The sequence below is a fragment of the Taurulus bubalis genome, assembly GCF_910589615.1.
Source record: "Taurulus bubalis genome assembly, chromosome: 3".
NCBI classification, from domain to species: Eukaryota; Metazoa; Chordata; class Actinopteri; order Perciformes; family Cottidae; genus Taurulus; species Taurulus bubalis.
The window spans coordinates 13,936,038-13,955,196 of record NC_136591.1 but is presented as its reverse complement, the minus strand read 5'-3'; the positions used below and the strand labels follow the sequence as shown (position 1 = coordinate 13,955,196).

Below are 19,159 nucleotides of genomic sequence, written 5' to 3'. Positions count from 1 at the left end.
ATATATATATATATATATATATATCATTTACATTTTCAGATGAAGAAGCAAAAAATTTAATCGAAAATATAAGATATAAATTAATCATTGAGACAGACATTTTAATGAAGACAATGGACGTAATGTAAATCGCAAGGTCACCACGTTGACAGTGTACCCCACACACACGCACGCACACAAGCACACACAAACGAGCAGTGTTTCTGCACCGTTACCGGAAGCGTCGCTTTGTCCAGCTTTACTTTCTGTACACCGCTGAACACAGATGTGGGCGGAGCGAAGGAGGCCACACAACAGCAATGTCAAGAAGTTTTCCGAGTCCGCGCTGTCGTGTGTGCGGCTTACGGTAGCTGGAGAAACAAACAAACAAACAAACAACGGATACACAGTGGTGTCGACGGAGACGCGGAAGTCGGACTCGGGCGCACAGCCATGGACGGTGAGTGGGACTGGGCTCACTTGCGCGGCCTGTTTGCTCATTTTAGACCGTGGAGGTGAAACTGTACAGGGAGTTGTTTTGCGCACAGGGGAAAGCCCCGCTATCGCTGGGTTTGCGCTACCGGGGTGGGGGAGTCCGCTGTTCCCGGGTCGCGAGCTAACGCACAGCTGGAAGTTTGACATAACTTTCCTTACCTGTCTCTGCCGTACCCGAGTGAGGGCTGACGTAACGCTGAGTGTTTGTAGTCCTCTGCGCGTCGCTGACGGGAACTCTACCGGCAGGCGTGAACCAACCAAACGGCGTGTCGAGCCGCCAAGAGGCCTGTTGGGTTCGTCTACCTCATGGATTTCCCCATGACAGTCACTGAAAACGCAAAACCTCGGCCGAAGATCTCTCAATGTATTGGGCATGTTGTGTTTTGTATGCACATACGTCATGAACAATACCTAATGTCTAATCTCTGTCGTTGGTGATACATTTATCTTGACTTCGGCCGACATGTAATCCACCAGGGATCATTCGTTTCAATTAAAAACGATGTCATATTCAGATTGGTCCACACTGCGCGCCACCGCCCACCTCTGTTTTAGTGGACGGAAATGATGGAAACGGTGCCAACATTTCGTGCAAGTTGCAGTGTGATACGGATTGTTTATTGAGACAAAGGTGTGCTGATGTGAACAGTATTTTGTAACGAATTAAAAACGGCCCATGTTACTATCCATTTTACCATTGTCTGCAAGCCAAACAATATTAAATAGAGCACTCTGTTTTTATTATGCGCATATTGTATTTTGATGCATTATTAGTAGGTTGTTCCATATCGCAGACATTACAAAGTAGATTGGCATTGTCGATAGACGTGATTTATCCGTATCTACAATATGGAAGGAAACGGGACAGTGAAATTAATAATATGAATTCATGAATCCATACCACAAAAAATCAACTATGTGAAGGCAGTGGCGCCTTTGTTTTGGCAATTGGAGTGAAAGTGAGTCACAGATATTGGACGAATGGTGTTGGTGCATTATGTGAATTATGAAGGCCAACTTGTGGTCGACATTAACTTTCACTTTCACAACATCAGGCTCAGTAACTAGACAGAGATGTCTCTCCAATAATTAGTCAAAACTGTAATTATTACACACGTATAGGCTTCAAAGCTTTGTCTATTTCGAAGATCCATATTCATTGGCGTTAATCCGACATAATGTCGCTGAAAGTCAGAACAGATTGCTATTTGATTCACATTCTCTGAGTTTGGTCTGGGGCTGGGGCTCGGGCATATTACAACTTGGAAAGCATCCCACCCATGCCTTCTCATCAAACGAGTCCTCCGAGCTGCCGGGGTGGAGCTCTGACCGCCTGATCCCGTGTCGCACCTTGTGTCCTTTTATGAATCTGAGCGATTCATTAACTGAGCACCTGAAACCTGAGTGGGCGCCGGCTCTTCACTGACAATGGAGGCTCCTCGCGACAAAGCGGGTAATTGGACCTCGGATATTACACCCTGCCCGGCCACATTGTTTGCTTTATTCCGCACCACTTCTCCCTATTTCCGCGCTTGACTGGCAGCTTGTGGCAAATAAATCATATTTAGCCGGGAAGCCCCCTGTGTACCAGCACCCTTTGACTCCTTTGGACGCTGCACCGTCTGGTAGATTTCCACCCAGGCCACAGCACAAATGACAAACTGTTACTAAACCACAAATATGTGCTGAAAGTAGCCTTTTGGTTTTCGTCATCGCTGCTGCCACTGTATGCTGTGTTCCCTGCACTGTGGATGGGAAACCACTAATGGCTCTAAAGACTTTGACTAACAAGTGGTTGACATGTCTTTTTTTGTGTTCTGTCCACCACAGGTGTGTATGGATGGGGACTCAACCCAGGTAAGAAGCAATTTCCCCATAAATTATCAGTGTTCTATATGATCCAGCCCTGGACGTCATGAGTAAACATTTCAACACCGTGTGTACCGATGCTCAGAGCGATTTCTGTGTTGACACACTGATTCGGCCCAAGCGGCTACAGACGGGGCAGCGTTTCACAATCCGGATGCAGCGTTCTTGTATATGTTCTCGAATCCTGTGACATTGTCATTTACGTCCCACTCTTTCTTCTCTCACAGTCCAAGCGGCGAGCCCCTTCATAGAGATCATCGAGCAGCCGAAGCAGAGAGGCATGAGGTTTAGGTACAAGTGTGAGGGCCGGTCAGCCGGCAGCATCCCCGGGGAGAAGAGCAACGAAACCACTAAGACCCACCCAGCCATAAAGGTGGGATTGTTTTCAAGCTGTTAAGCCATTTAATAACTTTTTAGCATATCACTACGATAACAAAACACTACTCTACTATGTTTGCTGTTTAAAATATATACATGCTGACTCGGGAGCAGATCAGGGCCGAAGCATTGCTGGTTGCAAACAGAGCCTCTTTGTTAAGAACTTCAGATTTTTACACTCAAGGAGTTAAGGAAGATGGTAAAATATTATTTTTTACAATTCTCTAACACCTGGATGAGAAAAAGATTAATCTGTTAATTCAAAAAATCCTTGGCAAAGTAATCTATAATAAATCAAAAAGCGTGTTATTATTAATTATTTAAACAACCAAGCTTTAGAGGTGCAATATACTGTAGGTGGATTTTATTTGCACTAGAGTCAAGTTAGCTGTTAGCAAATGTGTTTCTTAGTATTTTTATTATTATTATTATTATTGAGATGTTTTGTGTTGGTCCACCATTAATATTATTGTTTACTTTTTTTGGCTGTTCGGGATGTATGTTTCAAATACTTTTATTTCGAAGATTATTCATTCATACAATTCTCATTTACATTTATATTGATGTACATTCACATATATGAAACAGATGGTAAAATAAGAAGTGTATTTTGAGATGAGAACGGTATCACAAATAAGCAAATAAAAAAAAGGCAATCTTTAAAACAAAAATAATTGATTAAATCAAATATAAAACAATAAATCAAATAAATGTGTTAAATAAAAGAGACATAACAAGAGGGACACAACTCTGATAAGGCAGTCTAGGAATACTCCTTTCTACTTTTTTCCTCCTTATCTTCTTAATTAAACCCTCTCCTGTTTAAATGTCCCACATCATTGGCTCCTGGCTAGCTGTTAAGGCCTGTTTCCAGTCTTTAAGATAAGCATAGACTCTCAGCAAGCAACTATTCCTTTGAGGAGTTTTTCTTTTAAAATATAGTTGTTGCCCATAGAACCCCCCCCCCCATGTTTTGGAATGCAATAAAGTGTGACCCATTTCTCCCGACAGATGCACAACTACAGCGGCCCCCTGCGTGTTCGCATCTCGTTGGTGACGAAGAACGCTCCGCACAAGCCTCACCCGCACGAACTGGTCGGGAAGGACTGCAAACACGGCTACTACGAGGCGGACCTGCAGGAGAGACGAATACACAGGTAGAGGGGAGAGGGGACAGGGGAGAGGGGAGGGGAAGGGAGGGGGTGGGCTGCAGCTCCACATCAAAACAAGGTGGCGTCTGTTTTCGAGACTGCGCCAGATAAGGACTGCACCTATTTTTGGGAGGTGACTTGTTTCACTTTCGCCTTGGTAAAAGTTTGGGTTTGGAGATGAGTAAACCATTAACAGCATAACCCACCTCAACGACGAAGTTGACAATCAAAACGTAAAGAAGTATCAAGGGTCTGTAGCAATAACGTCCTGCACATCACGAGTGTGATGAAGATCAAACCAACAGTGTGTATGACCCTTCACTGCCAGTGATGGGATGCAGAGTGATTGGTTGCACCTTTTTTTATATTTGTAGTCGTCTGTTTTTCACAAAATAATACACAACATTTACTATAATGCATTGATTTAAGAAATTTGAAAAGTACTAAATGACGAAGATTTCTTTGTGCACATTGGGGATACGGTCTTAGATGATAAATACTGATAAAATAGAATTATCAGTTGAACAGTCTTTTTTTTTAAACAAATTCATATTATTGTATGTCTTGAACATCTTCATCTGTTGGTAGTGTACTTGAAGAAAAGTATTTCTCCACTGTGCGCACGGCAAAGTCCTGTTACATTTCATTTAGCTGACGCTTTTTTCCAAAGTGACTTACATTTTTGATCTATACACCATAGACACAGCAACGGAGAGCAATTTGGGGTTAAGTGTCTTGCTCAAGGACACATCGACATGGACTAGCGGAGCCGTGGCTCGAATCACCGATCCTCTGATTGAAAGACGGGCATGCTAAGCACTGGTTTAAGTGTCGGCTCTATTTGGAATATTTTCCCCGCTTTACCTTACCGTCTGACGGCCCTTAAACAGGAACTCACACCGCATGTTTGGCCACAGTTATGTGTTTTGTCCCACATTATCTTTTTCCACCTAAAAATCTGAAATATGTGAGAATTCGTAATGTCAACTTAGAAAGTGGTTTCTGTCTTTTGGTTTTGGTCTCACACTGTATTTGCTTTCAGTTTTCAGAACCTGGGCATTCAGTGTGTCAAGAAGAAGGATGTGAATGAGGCCATCACTTGTCGGCTGCAGACCAATAATAACCCCTTCAACAGTAAGTGGTGGCGCCGAAAAGAAGCACTTTGTCTCTCGCTAACTAGCGCTGTGTGGAGAGAGTCCCTCGAGTCCCATTCAAATGTAAAGACTATTATTTCAGAGAGCTACAACAGACGTTTCTGTCAGAATTTGAAAACCTTGTCTGTATATAAAAAACATGTTTTTTTTTAAATAGCTGTCTTAACTTTGCTGTAATGTTTTTGTGAGCTTAATTTAATTATGCAAGGCTAACAAACTAGCTTGAACATGTCTGTTCTTTTCAAAGACGCTGGTATAATATTAGCTAGACGGATGCTTTTGTTGCTAATGTCGAGCTAGCTGCTCTGTCATGGTTTGATGAAGAGGGTGACTGTATACTTGTGCGTCTATTCATACGACATGTTTGTTTCTAAACCTGCAGCCAGTTTAGCTTTCCACCTCTGCTGCGTTCAGAGCTAGCTAACTGGGTAGTTAGCATTAGCAGTGATAGCCCCCATGGTGTAGTCTCGGCCCCAATGTTTCACCACGACTACGGCGCTGGCTGCTAAACACAAAGCAGATCTAAAGTACTGGCAGGAAAAGTGAGATTTATAGATACAGTTACATTAACAACAGGAAGTGTAATTTCTTACCGCCGAACCCTGGCTGATTGAAAATACTGATAGCCTGCGTAGGGCAGGATGCCGCGCTCTGCCGTGACTGCTGCATTTCCCTAATTGTGTACCCCGGCCCGCTGTGTCTTTGCTGCAGTTCCTGAGGCGAAGGTGTGGGAGGAGGAGTTTGACCTGAACTCGGTTCGGCTTTGCTTCCAGGCCTTCATCACTCTGGCTTCAGGCGACCTGATTCCTCTGGAGCCGGTAGTATCGCAGCCCATCTACGACAACAGTGAGTCGGCCACACACATGCGCGCACAAACACATGTTCAACATTTTTTTTACAGGATTTTTCTATTTTTTTCATATCGGGTTCAGGTGATGGTCCTATATTGTATTTGAATGACATACAAGTATGTGTGTAAGCAGGTTCCCAGTCCGACCTTTACATTTTGTGCATTGCCTCACACACTCTTTGTTCCTCTTTGCGTTGGCGCCTTTCTCGTAAGCCTTAAGGTATTTACAATAACTAACCACAATCAGATCAATTACTATTCAGCTGCTGAGCGCTTCTTAACTCTGACCAACACACAGCTCTATTTAGAGATAGTTTGTGTATAAAGAATGTCGGCTGTTGCCCTAAAGTCATTTTTAAAATGTAACATTTTAGAAAATGTATTTTGAAATATAATTATTATTAAATATGTTCATTGAAAATCTCTGCACATTTAAAATGTGTTTTAGTGTGCATGTCTCATAAAGATAATGAATAATATATATACATAGCACATTTTTCTCTGGTTGTTCTGTCTCCATAGTTCTGCGTCTCAGCTGAGGATCTAATGCGTAGATCTGCCAGTTGCTCCGAATCGTCAGTGTGAATAATTGTTTCCACTTGAGTTGTCTTTCACTTTCGGAATGTGATCACCACTATTCAAATTAAATCCAGGCCGGCTTTTTCACAATGGGCTTTCGTCATTATACATTAAATTAGCATACTTTTGAATTCACAGTAGACAAAGTGAGCATTTTGCCTTTTGCTTCAAAGTCCTGAGAAACCATGGAAACTGCTTCCAGTGCATTGATGTACAAACCGAACATACCCATAAAAAGGAGTTATGAAGAGGGAACGATGATTCTTTTGGCAGCTTATGGGCCGTGATATTGACTTGTCGAAGGAAAGCCTTTGTGTTGTATTTATTTGTATCTGTTATGTATTCATGATTGCATTTTCTGTCTTTTAAAGGAGCCCCAAACACAGCTGAGCTGAAGATCTGCCGAGTCAACCGCAACTCTGGCAGCTGCAAAGGAGGGGATGAAATCTTTCTGCTGTGCGACAAAGTGCAAAAAGGTGCAATAAGCCTGTACTGTGTGCGCTTTGGTCAGAACTGATCTAAAGTATGCAGTGTGTGCTTCCAAACAGAACCCTCACTCATGTTAAAGTGTACTACATTCGGTGATTACCTTTATGATCACAGTGGAGATGATGAAATACTCAACCTCATAAGTTACCCCCCCCCACACCCTCGTACGTACCATTCACTGTGTGTCCAGCACCAAACAGCAGGCCAAGTTAGCGACTAGCGTTCACTCACATGTTCAACGTCACTTTATATGGTAATAATGTCACTATTGTGTTTTCAGTTTGATCCTGTGGCCAAAAGGGAAGAACAAAAAGAATGCAGCTTTATTTATATATATATATATATATATATATATATATATATATATATATATATATATATATATATATATATATAAAATTTAAAAAAACTCTGCTCTCAGATAACACATCCTCCATACCACCACTCTGAAGTGATATTTTTGACCACCGCCGCTGTTGCACTTGTGAGGTGTCGTCGGCTGTCGCAGCATCTGCTGTGTAATGCAAAGCAGACTCGTCAGGTCTTCAATCACGAACCAAAAGCTTTCTTTCTCTATTCCGCTGTCCACTTCTTCTTTTCCCTACTTTCTAATAAATTACTAACATGCCAATGCAATGTGTGCATATCATGACAACTGGCTGCCTCCCACTGTGTGTGTGTGTGTGCGTGTGTGTGTGTGCGTGCTAAATGTGAGGGTCTCTGCAGTACATCCGAAGGATTTCCTGCGTGGGTGCCGTGACGCAGGAAGAGCTCTTTCAGCCTCCCCGTGCCGTGTTAACTCTTTTCTTCCTCTGTTTCACTCCTCTCACTACTCTCTTATCGACACTCACTTCCAATTTATTCTCAACGTTCATAAAAAAAATAGGATTTGATAAAAAGAAAATGGTAGCAAAAAAAACATCAAAGATCACGCAAAGTCTTTTCCCCTTTTTTATCTGCAGGAGTTGGCTGACAGACTACAGCTATTATTAGTATGCCAGCACTCGAGGGTGGACACATTAACTGATAACACTAAGTGTCAGATAAACCCAATTACATTAACTAAAGAATGTTTTTGTAGTTCAAGCGTTTATTCTTTTATGTAACATTTTCATTATCAAGCTGACATTTAACTGTACCGTATTTTGATTGCTCAAAATCTAAGGTGAATAAAAATGGCAACCATTTTTCTCAGTTTCGCGTGGCAGCCACTCTTCTTTATATAAGATACTATTGTGCCTTGAATTTCCCTTTTTTTTCTCTTTCTGTTCCCCCTGTAGAGGACATCGAGGTGCGCTTCTTCCAGGACTCCTGGGAGGGGAAGGGCACTTTCTCTCAGGCCGACGTCCACAGGCAGGTGGCCATTGTTTTCCGCACGCCGCCGTACCGCGACTCGAACTTCAGCGAGCCCGTTCGGGTCAAGATGCAGCTCCGCCGGCCCTCTGACCGCGAGGTCAGCGAGCCGATGGACTTCCAGTACCTGCCGGCCGACCCAGGTGAGAGGCGATGCTCCCATCATGCCGTGTGAGGTCACATAGGTCGCTGACGTGAGCTTTTCCTGGGGATATTGAATATCTGGACATGCTCAAGAGAGGAATTTGTCGATGGACTCTACAAACCCAGTCTTCTAACTGCTTATTAAAAATGTTCCCCTTTTAGATGAATACAGGCTGAGTGAGAAGAGAAAGCGTACAGGGGACATGTTCCAGAGCCTGAAGCTGGGACCCATGCTATCTAGTGGTACGTTGATTAGACTTGTTTCTATCACTCACTGCTATGCAGTATTTACAATAAAGTAAATGGGTGAAGTGATTTTATTTTGTTGAAATGTAATGTTACCGTGTCCGTTTGAATTCAGTGTCCATGCCACCAGATAGACGGCACATAAGCTCGGCAAGGAGGGCGGTCCCAGCTAAGCTTCCATCAATGAATGCACAAGTTGGTGAGTCCGTTTGATTGGTCTTAATAGACACAGAGGTATATTTGAATATGTGTGGCAATAACACCTGCGGCGTCGTGTGTTTCCAGCAGCTGCACCGCCCCCTGGTGCCAGCAGCGCAAAAGGCCAGCCTTCCTACTCATATCAACCAGGCCAGCTCTTCTCAGTCCAGCCCAAGGTCGAGGCCTCCACCTCCATTTCCGCTGCAACTGCAAACCAGACATGGAGGATCATGGAGAGCCTGAACCTGGGCCCCCAGCCCAAAGCCACTCCGGTGCCCAACTTTACAATGAGCCAGGCAACAGGCTCCGTCACCACCACGTCCACTGCCAACCAGGAGTACTCAACCGTCAACCTGGCAGACCTTCACCAGTTCTTCCCCGACATCCCCTCGGCCATGGCCCAGGAGACGGCAGCTTCTCAAGGAAGCTTGGTCTCCTCACAGACCGGCATCGCCTTCACCCTCCCGGGCTCTCAGTTCCATGTGGACGCACCACTTGCGGACGACGATATCCCAGAGTTCCCGAGCTTTTCCGAAGCTCAAGCTCAAGGCCTGGACAACCTGAACATGGATGACTTTGAGGACCTCCTGAACCCCGCCCTCATGACCATGAGCGGAAACGGCACCTCGATGTTGGCGCAGGCTTCATGTCAACAAGCCGCTCCGGCCAGCTCTTCTACCGCAGCCCACAACGCAGCGTCACAGAACACTTCTGACCCTGCCAGCATCCCAGGAAGCACCTGGATGAATTACCCCAACAGCATCGTCAACCTGCTCCAGAACGAGGGCATGATCGACATTGGCAACCACCGGCCCCCTGTGCTGGATGAGTTTGACGAGTTGATGTCCGCCGATGAGGACCGTCTTATTTCCATCTTTAACAGTGGAAGCCACGCTGGGTTCGTTTCAGGACACCCAACCTAAAGTGTGGCCAAGGTTGTTTTTTTTTTTTAACGAACATATTTACATCGACCACTTGTATCTTCCCTTTCAACGTTCAGAACTTAAAGACCTTTTTGTTAGAAAAGACTAAAAAGGAAACAAGGTTGATCTAATAGTGGCAGAATGTAGCAAAACTGCTCACTATGGCCTAGAGAGTTAAACCAGCAAAGACTCTTTATAGTGTTCAATTAGTGGGTTTTGCCCAGTCTTCATAGTTTCACTAACGAATGATAAAAACAGGACTACCCATATTCAGATTTCATCGCCCTTGTTCAGCATCAAAGGCATCTGCTCAAATGTTTTCCTGGGGAACATGTGACGCATGTTTTTGTACCCATCATTTTAGCCACTTTGGTCAGTGTTACTGTGATTATCACTCTGAAATGTGTATGTTTGGTCTGCCTTTTGATTTCAAGCGGTAGGTGTTCTCAGTGGTAATTGGGTCTAGAGGTAAGTCTATGCAAATGATCCTATTGTCCTTGTAATTAAATGTCCCTGTGTTTTACTTTGGAAGGTTTTTCTGAAGGTCCGCAGTAACTGACAACCTTCTCATACAGGTGCCTTTGTTGAGTCTCAGCAAAATGTAGTAATGTGTTATAAACCAAATGAAGGTCTACATAGAAGTAATTATCAAACAAGCAACATTTATAAGTACATGCTTATAGCAGTGCAGCTTGTGCAGCTGTATCAGATCTTGCTTTCGTGTCTGAATTTCCTCTGGTCTCTTATCAGTTTTTCTACAGTTATTTTGTGAATGTCTGCAGTTTAACTCCCAGTTGTTTCAGATATGTGGGTCAATCTGCTTCACTCTGTAGTAAAATCTGCTTCCAGATTAAATAATGCTGTTTTATACTGGTATGATGTAGAATGATTATACTTTACACCTTCTTGCTGTAATTAACTCATTCTGTCAAAATTCCAAAACACTTTTCTTGACAATAAAAGCCACAACATATTCAGATGGTCTTCAAAAGTAGATTTTATTTGGCAGCTCTGTTACGGTGGTTCCATACAAAACAAAAAGATAAAGCCAAACAAATGTGTAAAAAAAGAGAGAATATTCTCCTCTGTGCATACAAATCAAGGATTTCTTCAGTCATCAGGTAAGTGTTAACAGATCAAGAACACAAATACTTTCACTTGTGAAGACAAGAATCAATAATAAAAAAAGTGACAATAGTTCAGGTCACTTAAGAAATATTACAGACTGAAATTTAAGGTCATTCATTATTTTGGCAAAAGGAAGAACTTGAGATTAAACCACTGATTAAAAACCCTTTTCAGCCAGTGAGATGTACTGCACAACCCAGCTCACAGAACTGCCCAGTGCCTCTTCATTTACCCGTTCTCAAACTATCTTGCTCTCGACAGGCTTATGTTACTTCGAGATTGGTGACTTTGTTGACAATGCGGGAACGTCGGGGTACACGCTCAAGGTCAAATTTGCTCTCATAAATGGTTGGACACAGTTTCCAGCGGTTGTTTCGGTAGATTCCCAGGTATGTGTACACGTCCGGCTTGTAGCTGAGGGAGCATTTGAGCCCGGTGGCCCGGATGACGTTGTCCAGCCGTATGACCTCGCTCTCGTCAGTGAAGTTCTGGTTATAGGCACAAATGACCTGCTTGCCCTCACCCTTGGGATTATGGGGACTGACTTTAACGTAGGAGATCTTGCCATCCAGGGCTGCTCTGGCCAAGCACTCCCAGGCGTGGTCCAACTTGAAACCAGAGTCCAAGTGCATCAGCCATTTGCCCGAAAGCACTCCATGGTTCAGGGCCAGCTCCTTCACGGTCTGGAAGCTGACAGGCCGGCCGCAGGCCAAAAGTTTCTCCCAGCTCTCCTGGAGACCCGTGACATCCCCAGTGCCAGGGCAGTAGTTCAGGCCCTGCACAGCGATCCACCCCACAGGACTAGCACCACTTTCCTCATCACCAAACCTGTACACTTGTGAGGGCCCGTTGCTCTCCAGCCAGCCGTCAAACTCGGATTTGGGCGTCTTTCTCGAGTCGAACACAATCCAGGGGTCCATGTCCGCAGCCATGGCCTCAGCAGCATGAGTCTCTGCAGCAAAAGGGGTCTCCACCTCGGCTTCTGCAGGAACCCCTTCCTCCTCCATGATGATTTCAGTGCGGGGCTATTGAACAAGTCCGGGAACGTATCCTGTTGAAGGGGGAGGGGTTGTGTATTAAACTGCATGTTCAAACACGGGCGCAGACTCTGCGCTAGTTTGCGCTATGCTGCTTCTAAAGTGAAGACAAAAGTGGACAGCTGGACTGCTAACATTAGCCTGCCACATTAGCAGCAATTGTTTAAGAGCCAGCGCTAACGTTTGTCTATCGCCGATTCTTCTACAAAAAAATAAAAGTCGAACCATTTCATTTGTGTGCCGTCTACAGTTGACATGTGGCTAAACACGAAGTTTGCCATTGCTGGGTTTCAGCCTAATTCTAGCCAGCTAGCTAGTGAAGTAAGCTAGCTAGCTAGCTAGCCATGTCACCAATCGTCCATGTTTGTCTTCTTGACAGATTTGCAGGTCAGCTTGCTGTTGGTCACACTTAACGTCGTCACGTGTATATGTCCCATAAGGCACATCGGTCGTCGAGGCGTAAACCTACCTGTGGATACTGGAGTTTCCTTGTCCAGTGTTCTTCCGCCACGAGCCGACTGCGGTGGTGAAGGCAGTTAGCCGCCGTTTACTTGTATTGCGCCTCTATTCATGCATTACGATGCTGTTAGCTGCGCAATGACTTGTCACTGTGCGTTTCACACGTCCTCCTCGGTACCAGAGAGACATTTTAACTCTAAATGTCTAAATACACTTTGCCTATCGACTGTATGTTATGGTGAATAACGTACCTTGGGAAATACATGTATTTGATCAATTCAGCACATAAATAAAGTAGTATAGTATATTTGCTAATTACGACAAATTAGAGGTTCATTGACTTAAGCAGAGTTAATGTATGTCATTTAAGCTATACCGTACTACATTAATTACTCGTCAATGACAATATACCAGGTCTACTTGTAAATGTATTCGTGTTTATTTCGTGTAGTGATTAAGTGTAACCGTGTTAGCGAATACATTATTAGCTGAAAACAAATGAATAACTGTCCAAAGTTGCTCCCAATTTGACGGCACTGAGACCCTGCGGAACCCAGCCGATCTGCCGGACGCCGGGGAGCGAGTGACGACGTGCTAACGAGTTAGCAGGGTAGCTCTTGCTATCTAGTGTGCGCGCGGTGGAGGTGATTTATGTATGATAGAGAGCAATATTCCCCCATATATTGCATTTTATTTTAGGTTAGCCATCTAAGTGATTTAATTATGCCGAGCAAAAAGAAGAAATACAACGCCAGATTCCCTCCGGTGAGTTTAAACTTCGCTGAACCGGTGTTGAGATAGTTAGCAAACTGCATGAAGGAAAGCTAACTTGTCTAGCTAGCTTAATTAGGACTGGGCCTGTTGTGTTGCCTAGAGCGCTCACAAGCAAACTAACAAACGCAAGCCTTTGCCACTGCAGTGTAAAATGCACTGGTGCTGTTGTACCGACGTCGCTGATTTGATTGAATTGTTCAATTTACGATGCACCCCAGAGTTTGCTGTGGTGCATCTGAGGCTTTCGACGTAAGCTAGCTAGCTAGCGGGTCCACCGATTATTGTTGTTTTTAGCATGCCGAGCTAAGTGAAACCGAATGGTGTAAATCCGGACTATCTGTTGTTAGTGGGTGCTTATTTATCCAACGTTTGAGGGTTTAACGTTGCAAACACTGTAGAAAATCTTCACAACAACGTGTTCAACGTGTCATGCCATTAAAGTCGTTTTATGATAGCGACGATTCCCATAATGTGTTGTAACTTCACTACAGTTTGATGAAAAGTTAATTCAGTTAACGAGCGTTGGGTTGTGATAGATCTATCTATCTTTAAAGTCTTGTTTTTCATAAAACAAAGTTCGTGTCACTGTATGAACAGGCATTGGCTCACTGTACATACCTAGCACCTGTAACACTTCACCTTTTTTCCCTACAGGCACGGATTAAGAAGATTATGCAGACAGATGAAGAAATAGGCAAAGTGGCTGCAGCAGTACCTGTTATTATTTGTATCCTTCCTGCCCAAAATCTCTTCTGTGCATGTACCACGATTGACTATTTAGTTTGTTAATGCAATCAAAACCTTTGCTGGTTTAGGTTTCGCCAATTTGAAGATGTGCTGCTTTTTCTGAATTTGAAATCCATGTCAATAGAATATCTGTTTGTGTTGTGGATTGTTGTCCAGAGAAAATAAGACATTTTAAGTTGCATTTGACTTTGGGAACTTGTGATGTATGTTATACATTTTACATTTTCTCAACTAACAATCAATTACATTGAAAAAAAGTTGTGTACCAGTTGTGGATCGGCACTCGATCAGGCAGTACAAATAATGAACAGAGACCGCCTCCATCGTAGTTTCCTTAATTTAGGATGTCAGCGAGAGCCCTGGAGCTTTTTTTGGAATCATTGCTTACAAAGGCCTGTCAAGTCACCCAGTCTAGGAATGCAAAGACGATGACAACATCGCATCTGTAAGTTTCTTTTTTGTGTGTCTTGATAAATAATCAGGTATCTATTGCAACGTTTTGGAGATAGACTACTTTGATAGTCATCCTCTGCTCAGTTCATTCTGACAGATGTGAACTTGGGCAGTGAGATGATGATAATAACAGGAAAATCGTATTAAAGTTGTTTGATTTTGGGCCCATTTCGCTTAAAAAGGTGCTCACTTTTCTTTTGAAATGAATATATAGTATTACAAATATTTATTATTTAGACTTTTTTGTCTACTCAGAATGCATTCAAGTCTGTAGAGAAGGCAATGTACTAATCTAAAATTGTGTGTCCACAGGAAGCAGTGTATTGAGCTGGAGCAACAGTTTGATTTCTTGAAAGACCTGGTTGCAACGGTGCCCGACATGCAGGGCGAGGGGGAAGAAAACCACACGGAGGGGGGAGGAGAAAAAGTCCCACGCAGGTCTGTCTCTCTCTCTTGCTGTCTCGCTCTCGCACACGCTCACGGGGCAAGATGGAGGTATAGACCCTTTTACAGTCAACGTCATCAGATATATGCGTGTGCGCATGTTGGCAGAGGAAGTGGCGCAAAACGCCAGCCATCCAGACGATTAAGCAAGCTTTAAACGTTGAAATAAAACTGTTACCAGCATCAAAATGTCTGGTTGTTGCACATTTGGTTCTCAGAATCGATATTCGAACAGAGGACTCAAGTTCTACTGAACTCCGACAGGATAACAACCGTTTTCAGAGCAAGAGGTGTTTCAGTTTAACGAGTGACCGTGTTAACTGGCGACTTTCAGTCGAACGTGTCCATGATTACTTGTGACAACTTAACGTAAAAAGGTTGCTGTAGATAATAAACGGTTATGAGTATGTATTTGAAATTGATTGATGGCTTTTACCAGAACACCTACGTGTTCTGTTGGTGTTTTTAAAAGCTGCAGCTTATACAAGCAATCACGGATGCGTTCGGCTGAGACTCACCAGTTAACACGGTCCCTCGTTACACCAAAACACTAGCAGCAACTAGCAATTCAATGTGTTGACTACCACTGTACTGATCAAAAAGGCCCATTTTAAAACTCCCTCAACTCTGAATCTACTTCGTGGTGTTTGAGGCTATGTACATGACCACAACATTGGGCCTCTTGATAATGTGTGCTACCCACTCACTAATAAGTCAACTTGTTCAGGTTGCATTCGCCATCTTTGCTGGTTGATGCTCTTGCGTAGCTGTTGCACTCCGATGTACTACCGTTGCCAAATTCCGTCCGCACACTTGCGTACCTCGTCATCGTTGACAAACTGTTAAAGGGTCTCCAGCGAAGTGGAATTTATCGGTCAACGCCTTAAAGTTGACTCAGATGTGCAAGGTTCTGTTTCACATGCATTGCTAGTCCACGATCAAGCAGCTGAGTTTGACTCAATAATCCTGCTTGGCCATGTGATTTGTCGATCCATGCAGTCATTTCTGGTAAGTGCATGCACCCATACAATTAAGAAATGAATCACTCAACAGGACTCAACTCCTTATACAGGCACAATGAGAGTTATCTTTGCCTTTTCCAGGAATATATGCTCTTGTAAGCAGAAATGGACCAAAGCAACACATCTGTCGTCTGTTACCTTATCACTGTTTTCATTTGTTTCGTGATTGTAGATTACATACAACAAAAGAACAGAAAAACAAGAGAGGGTACACTAATTATTGAGGATTGGAGAGAAGAGAAAGCAGTATTGACCGTCAAATCAAGCACTGCAGCTAAATTGGAGCAGACAGCGGGCAGATAATTACACATGAATTAACTTCTTGTCAATGCAGAGTGGCGGATTAGATTCTGATTCAATTCAAAGTGCTTGTACGATCCTGATATTTAGACCCACAGTCTAAATATCTATGGGAGTCATTTCACCAGCAGTATGGACCACATCCGAACTGTCTCTGTTTATCTGAAAGATGCACATGACGTTTTGTTATTTTTCTGTTTTTTTTCCTGAACCTCAGGGGTAGAAAACCAGGGTCAGGCCGCAAGAATGGAGGAGCTGGCACCAAAGGGAAGGACAAGAAGTTGTCTGGCACAGAGTCGGAGCAAGAGGTGGGGGTGTATTTACGTGACCTATAGATATCTACAGCTTTCTAGTTATATTTTCTTTTCCTTTTGGTGGCACATACATTATATTTTGAAGATAAATGATCATCACACAAGGAATGATCTACGTAATTGAACTGTGTGTGTGCGTGTGTGTGTGTGTGTGGGTGTGGGTGTGTGTGGGTGGGTGGCGCTGACTGGTATGTTTGTTGTGCCGGAAACAGGATGACTCTGAAGACAGCGAGACAGACGAGGATAATATCAGCCAAATGCCGCCGCCGATACACAGATACCACAGGTACAGAGCCGGGACCGCGTGTCTCTCAAGAACTTATTTTCCAAATCATTTTATACTATCGTAATCTGATGAAAGACACAGGTCGAATGATTAAGAATGCAGCTTCTAGGCACCTTCCATATTTCTTTTGCATTCTAAACAGCTTTCATATACTGTATAATCTCCTGTTAGTCTGAAATTCGACATGCATATTTTATGGTATTCTTCCAATGACAAGCCGTATAGAGTACATACTGTTTAGTTAGAATGTATTGTGGATTTGGGACACAGTGCCTAAGAGCTTATAACAGATTTTCACTGAAAACAGAAATACCACATTGATTTATGGATGTTTAAATGGGAATTGCCTCGTAAGAGTGATTTTAATTTGATTTGACCCCTAACAGGGGTTTACACCTGCTGGACGAGTCCCCGACCCGCAGCTCAGACAGCTCCCCCCCCCAGGAGATGGAAAGCATGGCCTCCATGGGCAGCATGGCTCCCGCACAGCCCCAAGTCGGCATGGCCTTCGCCCCCCACCCCTCCATGATCAGCGTCGCACCACCTCCCCCAGCCCCGGAGCCGCACAAAAACGAGGAGGACGACGACGAAGACTATGACTCTTAGCTCCCTCCTCTTCCTCCTCCTCCTCCTCCTACACCACTCAAACACGCACGTACACTCTTCCAACATTATTTTCGATTCCTTAAGTTGTTGTCGCGGCGGCTCTCAGCTGAGGAGGGAAAGACTCTTCATCACGGCGAACGCAAAGAGACGCCGCCGCAGGAGACAGAAAACTGGTTGTACATTATGTGTTTTAATTTTCTTTTCTTTTTAACAAAACACAGTTTTATTTTATTGTAGAGGAGAATCCAACGAGGATGTTTTTTAACGAGTCAGTTGTTCTATTTTGACTATAAAAAAATATAAAAATTGGCAGTCGTCACTATTTTTGCCGTGAGCCCCCGCAGACAGGATAGGTGTAGTTTGTGTTGCCTTGTAGCTTTTTTTCTTTTTGGCACTTTTCTTTCCTCCTCGATCCTCCATAGTATTTACTTATAAAGTGGACAAATGAGTCGCCCAAGTTGGCTTAAAAATATTTCTCTAAGTAATAGTTGAAGTCTTAATATGGCCTTTTGATGCTCATACAAAGGCGATCGATTGGCTCTGAAATACTGCTGTTAAGACGTGTACTTCCCGGCTTTTGTCACACAATTGTCAGGCTGCAACATAAACAAGGAAGCAGGTGTATTTTTACTATCGGTTAGCTAAACCACAGCTTTTTGGAATTGGGTTCTATTTTTAATTCACGTTTTTATCAAGAGAACTATAAACCTCCACGACCGCAGCCATGAAGCCAACCATATCAGCAGGTTAATGATTTACACTTTTTTTGTGTTTCACGCTGTCAGAGGTGAGGTGCTCCGGCAGTTGGGTCTTTTTTTCCTTAATTTTTTCTTTTTATACAACTATTAATTTCCCCTGAATTGCCCATCAGAAGTATAATGTGACTCTTGGACCATAACTTTGTTTTTAAAGTTGTTTGTCTCCTTTTGTCCTCTCTCATTTCTATTCTGGCCCCCCCTCCAACTTTTGGGTAAATTTATCTTTTTTTCCCTCCTCTTTTTTTAGATTGTTTTAAATGTATCCATTGAAAACTGAGACGGGGCTCCCATTTATGTGTATGTCTCAGTATGAAATGTTTCCGAATAGAAGTTGACACTGTATTGTAAACTTTTAACATTCTTTTTATTTTGTATGGGTAAAATAAAGTTAATATTTCAATTAAAAAAGAAGAAAAAACATCAACCCTTGTTTGGGCTGGTTGTGTCCTCCTTATCAGAGATGAAAAGCGTTCCACATCAGCCACATCTGCACAGTTCTTTGTTCACCAGAAGGAAAACTGAAACCTGCGCTTTCTTTGAAGAAAAATGTTTCAAAAATGCTTCCTCCTTCATTTCTACACATTTCACCAGCTCGGAACACGTCCTGACGCTGGGTCTTGCACTTATTGACTTCTTTACTTTCTGTATTTTGCAATATTAAGAAAAACAACCCTGAAAGACAAGTGTTGGTATTTGTATTTGTGGTAGTTAAGTTCGACAAGTAGAAGACGGTACAGGTTTTGTGGAAAGGTGTTCACAGCAGCTTGTTCCTGTCTGAGACCAAGTAGCCGGCCCACTTGGCCCCCAAATGTGTGTCCAGACCCTTTCCTCTTCCTCCTGCTTTCTTTAGTTTTCAAACAGTCCATTTTGTCATGTAAATGCACCCGCCTCATGCTCCACACACACACACACACACACACACACACACACACACACACACACACCAAGCAACCCTGAGCCGGGGCCGCAATAACAACTGCATCCTTCCTGCACAAGCGTTGACTCAGCGGACTGGGAGGAGGG

At 43.4% G+C, this 19,159-nt stretch overlaps 3 protein-coding genes across 4 annotated transcripts; 2 read left to right on the top strand and 1 right to left on the bottom strand.

The window, feature by feature from the left end:
- The first annotated feature begins 312 nt into the window (after nucleotides 1–312).
- Nucleotides 313–10,785, top strand: rela (v-rel avian reticuloendotheliosis viral oncogene homolog A). Of its 2 annotated transcripts, none has more exons than XM_079215169.1 (11): nucleotides 313–439; nucleotides 2,305–2,331; nucleotides 2,571–2,716; nucleotides 3,733–3,878; nucleotides 4,915–5,006; nucleotides 5,738–5,872; nucleotides 6,827–6,931; nucleotides 8,225–8,440; nucleotides 8,604–8,684; nucleotides 8,803–8,886; nucleotides 8,976–10,785. In XM_079215169.1, the coding sequence occupies exons 1-11, from the start codon at nucleotides 433–435 to the stop codon at nucleotides 9,806–9,808; spliced, it is 1,872 nt and encodes a 623-aa protein (XP_079071295.1). In that variant the 5' UTR covers nucleotides 313–432; the 3' UTR covers nucleotides 9,809–10,785. The 2 variants fall into 2 exon arrangements, with proteins under 2 accessions (XP_079071295.1, XP_079071294.1); XM_079215168.1 differs by having other exon boundaries at nucleotides 8,973–10,785.
- A 33-nt stretch (nucleotides 10,786–10,818) lies between these two features.
- Nucleotides 10,819–12,524, bottom strand: cUnh11orf68 (chromosome Un C11orf68 homolog). The gene is made up of 2 exons (XM_079215935.1): nucleotides 12,443–12,524; nucleotides 10,819–11,987 (listed from the first exon to the last, which is right to left on the bottom strand). Exon 2 carries the CDS (start codon nucleotides 11,941–11,943, stop codon nucleotides 11,200–11,202), a length of 744 nt encoding a protein of 247 aa, XP_079072061.1. The 5' UTR covers nucleotides 11,944–11,987; nucleotides 12,443–12,524; the 3' UTR covers nucleotides 10,819–11,199.
- A 548-nt stretch (nucleotides 12,525–13,072) lies between these two features.
- On the top strand, nucleotides 13,073–18,560 carry drap1 (DR1-associated protein 1 (negative cofactor 2 alpha)). Its single transcript, XM_079216144.1, has 7 exons — nucleotides 13,073–13,197; nucleotides 13,861–13,933; nucleotides 14,305–14,398; nucleotides 14,719–14,844; nucleotides 16,390–16,480; nucleotides 16,699–16,772; nucleotides 17,159–18,560. The coding sequence occupies exons 1-7, from the start codon at nucleotides 13,156–13,158 to the stop codon at nucleotides 17,376–17,378; spliced, it is 720 nt and encodes a 239-aa protein (XP_079072270.1). The 5' UTR covers nucleotides 13,073–13,155; the 3' UTR covers nucleotides 17,379–18,560.
- The last annotated feature ends 599 nt before the right edge of the window (nucleotides 18,561–19,159 follow it).